This window comes from Bidens hawaiensis, unplaced genomic scaffold (assembly GCF_021521415.1).
Source record: "Bidens hawaiensis isolate Kalapana, Puna unplaced genomic scaffold, B.hawaiensis_p1.1 tig00047494_1, whole genome shotgun sequence".
Taxonomy (NCBI): Eukaryota; Viridiplantae; Streptophyta; class Magnoliopsida; order Asterales; family Asteraceae; genus Bidens; species Bidens hawaiensis.
In genome coordinates, this window is record NW_027498489.1 from 82,647 (window position 1) to 85,371 (window position 2,725).

The 2,725-nt window shown below is 33.4% G+C and overlaps 1 protein-coding gene across 1 annotated transcript; it reads right to left on the reverse strand.

Annotated features, from left to right (window-relative positions):
* Positions 1–234: 234 nt before the first annotated feature.
* LOC143597026 ((E)-beta-farnesene synthase-like) lies at positions 235–1,704 on the reverse strand. The gene is made up of 4 exons (XM_077075648.1): positions 1,435–1,704; positions 1,214–1,352; positions 825–1,076; positions 235–759 (listed from the first exon to the last, which is right to left on the reverse strand). Exons 1-4 carry the CDS (start codon positions 1,644–1,646, stop codon positions 469–471), a joined length of 894 nt encoding a protein of 297 aa, XP_076931763.1. The 5' UTR covers positions 1,647–1,704; the 3' UTR covers positions 235–468.
* Positions 1,705–2,725: the final 1,021 nt, after the last annotated feature.

The window sequence follows — 2,725 nt, forward strand, 5'->3', positions numbered from 1 at the left end:
CAAGCATTAATTTATCTTTGTGTATCAATGTCAAACTCAGAATAAAGTGTCTAGGAAATGAATAAACAGCTACATCACAAACAGACAATGCTATATCGTAGCAAAAGCGGATTAACAATACCAATGATATCTATAATCTCCATCTGATTGCCAAATGCCGTTTCATTATTAGAAAAGAACTTCAGGACGTCACAGATTGTATATATGTTAAATACGACAAATGCACTACCAAACATAGGTAACTAATGGCATGATAATCATATTATTTAATAACGCAAGGACTGCAGATTCTATGTATTTACTGTTTACACTCCTAAAAGTGTAAAAATAGAATACAAAATAAGAAACACAGTATCTTAACATCACATGGATCACGTGATAGATATGCACCCTTGAACAAATATGCAACACAATAGATCATAAAAATAAATTATAACAATGGCATATGTAAAACACCATCGCTTATTCTTAAACTGCATGGTGAACCAAGAGTGATTTGATGTAATTTATCATTTCTTTTCCGGCATGAGTGTAGCCATCATTGACTTCATAAAGAATATAAGACAGGCGCACAAGGTTGATTATCGGCATAAGAAGAGAGAATGGGATTTTTGTAGGCCTAAGAGACGCTTCGTTTATAACTTTCCTTGCATCTTCAACCTTTTTTGACATAAATTCACACGCTTCCTTCTCGGATGCACCGGTTTCCCTTTGGTAACATTCGATGCTTGAAGCACAATGACCTCTTTCTTGTTCATCCTGAAATGTTTATATATGTTATTTTACATTTACTCCTTCGGTAACATACATACATACATACATACCTTGTGGGAGACAATATCATTCATAAGTCTTATAATCGTAGATGCAGACTTAAAAATAGGAGGATATGTGGCGACCCATTTAAAGGTATCCTCAGTGACCATATGATCAACCCTACCAACAAAAGATCTCCCTATTACCACGCCGTAGGTACTTGTCACCATTGAAACGGACATGTACTCTTCAAAGGTTGGCGTATGCCCGTCATTTAACCATTTGGCTTCCACTAAGAAGTTTTGAATCAAATCTTTTACCTGTAATAGCGCAACCATATTACATATATATATCAAATATTATATATATATATATATATTTGTTAGTTAGGCTATCATTTATTACTTATAAAATTTATGAAAATATGAAATGCACAATCAAAAGTCATTAAATATACCAGCTCCTTCACATAGTGGATCTGGTATGCTTTTCCTTCCTTTTCAAGTGATTCCTCCATTTCTTGGTGATGATACAAAAGTTGTTGATATATTAGTTTCATATATTCCGGAAGCAAATCCAAGCAGCTTATTGACCATCTACACATGATCATACAATTAATAAGTCAAAGCGATCGAACAATATTAGTGTAAAAGAATAACAATATGGAATGCTAGCTACCTTTCAACAGCATCAGTAAAGATCTTGAGTTCTTCATAAGTACCATAATTATCAAATGTGTCATCTAAAACGATTAACCACATGCAAGTTTTGATCAGGAACATTCTAGTTCGAGAATATTGAGGCTCGAAATAGATTGCCAATGTCATAAAATAGGCTTCTATCAACCTGTCTCGAACATAAGGTAGTTTTTTTTTGCAAGTCCAAGTCATTCCACCACCTAACACAAATGATTAATGGAATTAGTATGAGAAATCATCACAACATAGAACACTAAACCGCTCTATGGCTGATGAAACCAGCCATGTAATTAGTATGCTTTGTAATTAGTATGTTTTCTTATTCGTTTGTTAAGCAATTAGTATGCTTTCAAGTTACGTAGTTGCAACTTTGGCTAAGTTCCTTCTTGTGTGATGATTGAAGAACATTAAAATCTGTCTTTGCAAGCTTCAGTAAGACCTCATTATGGGAAGCTTCTTGATCGTAAATAGGGATGTAACGCACGGCCTCTAGCCTTTTCAATCTTTTCCGGAGAGGTTGTTTTAGTGCCTGTTGTATTTGGGTTCTTAATAAAGAGTCACAAGAAGTATCCTTTGCTATGATAGCAAGGTGTGTTTTAGTGAACTCAAGGGCGTCGTCTAGTATTTTTTCGCCTTCTACCCTCATATATGACGCTTCATACAAAGCAAGCATTCCTTGAGCATCATCACATAAGGATTTCTTAAAATTTCCCTTCTCATCCATATGGAATATCCCTGTAACATGCAAGTCCTTATATATGTTAATTCTAGAGTCTCACATGCATTGTGGGTTCAAATTCCCAACAAGGAAGGAAAGGATTTTGAGTTTGATGTTTAAAAAATATGTAAAGTGACATTCTAAGGCTAAATAGGAGGCTTTGATAATATGAAATCAAGTAAAGCAAATATATAGGCAACGCAACTTGTTTGTGTGTATCTCAATATCATAGTATTTTACTAAATGGGTGTAGTTAGAAAAAATATTTACCAATTTAGTATAGTTTGAAAACTAATTATCAAAATAAGTATTTTCTTGTGACTTGTTTGTTTCTCTCCTCCTCTAATTGGTTAAATCTAATTCACTAAATTAATTAACATATTCTTAAATTTAAATCTAACAATGGGTTTTAACCTTTATTTTTAAAACAGTTTACATCTTCACGTTAGATTCCGTTAATATATTCATTATTTTCTACGGCCTAAAAATGATTTACAGCAGTGTTAGGTCAAACCGTTAAATATAATGCAGAGCACCGTTTTATTTGAACAAT

Coding starts and splice junctions, on each gene's coding strand:
- LOC143597026 (XM_077075648.1), bottom strand. CDS start 1,646: ATGACTTGGACTTGCAAAAAAAAACTACCTTATGTTCGAGACAGGTTG. Junction 1,353..1,434: donor TTTACTGATGCTGTTGAAAG/GTAGCTAGCATT, acceptor GATCATGTGTAG/ATGGTCAATAAGCTGCTTGG. Junction 760..824: donor ATGATATTGTCTCCCACAAG/GTATGTATGTAT, acceptor TAAACATTTCAG/GATGAACAAGAAAGAGGTCA.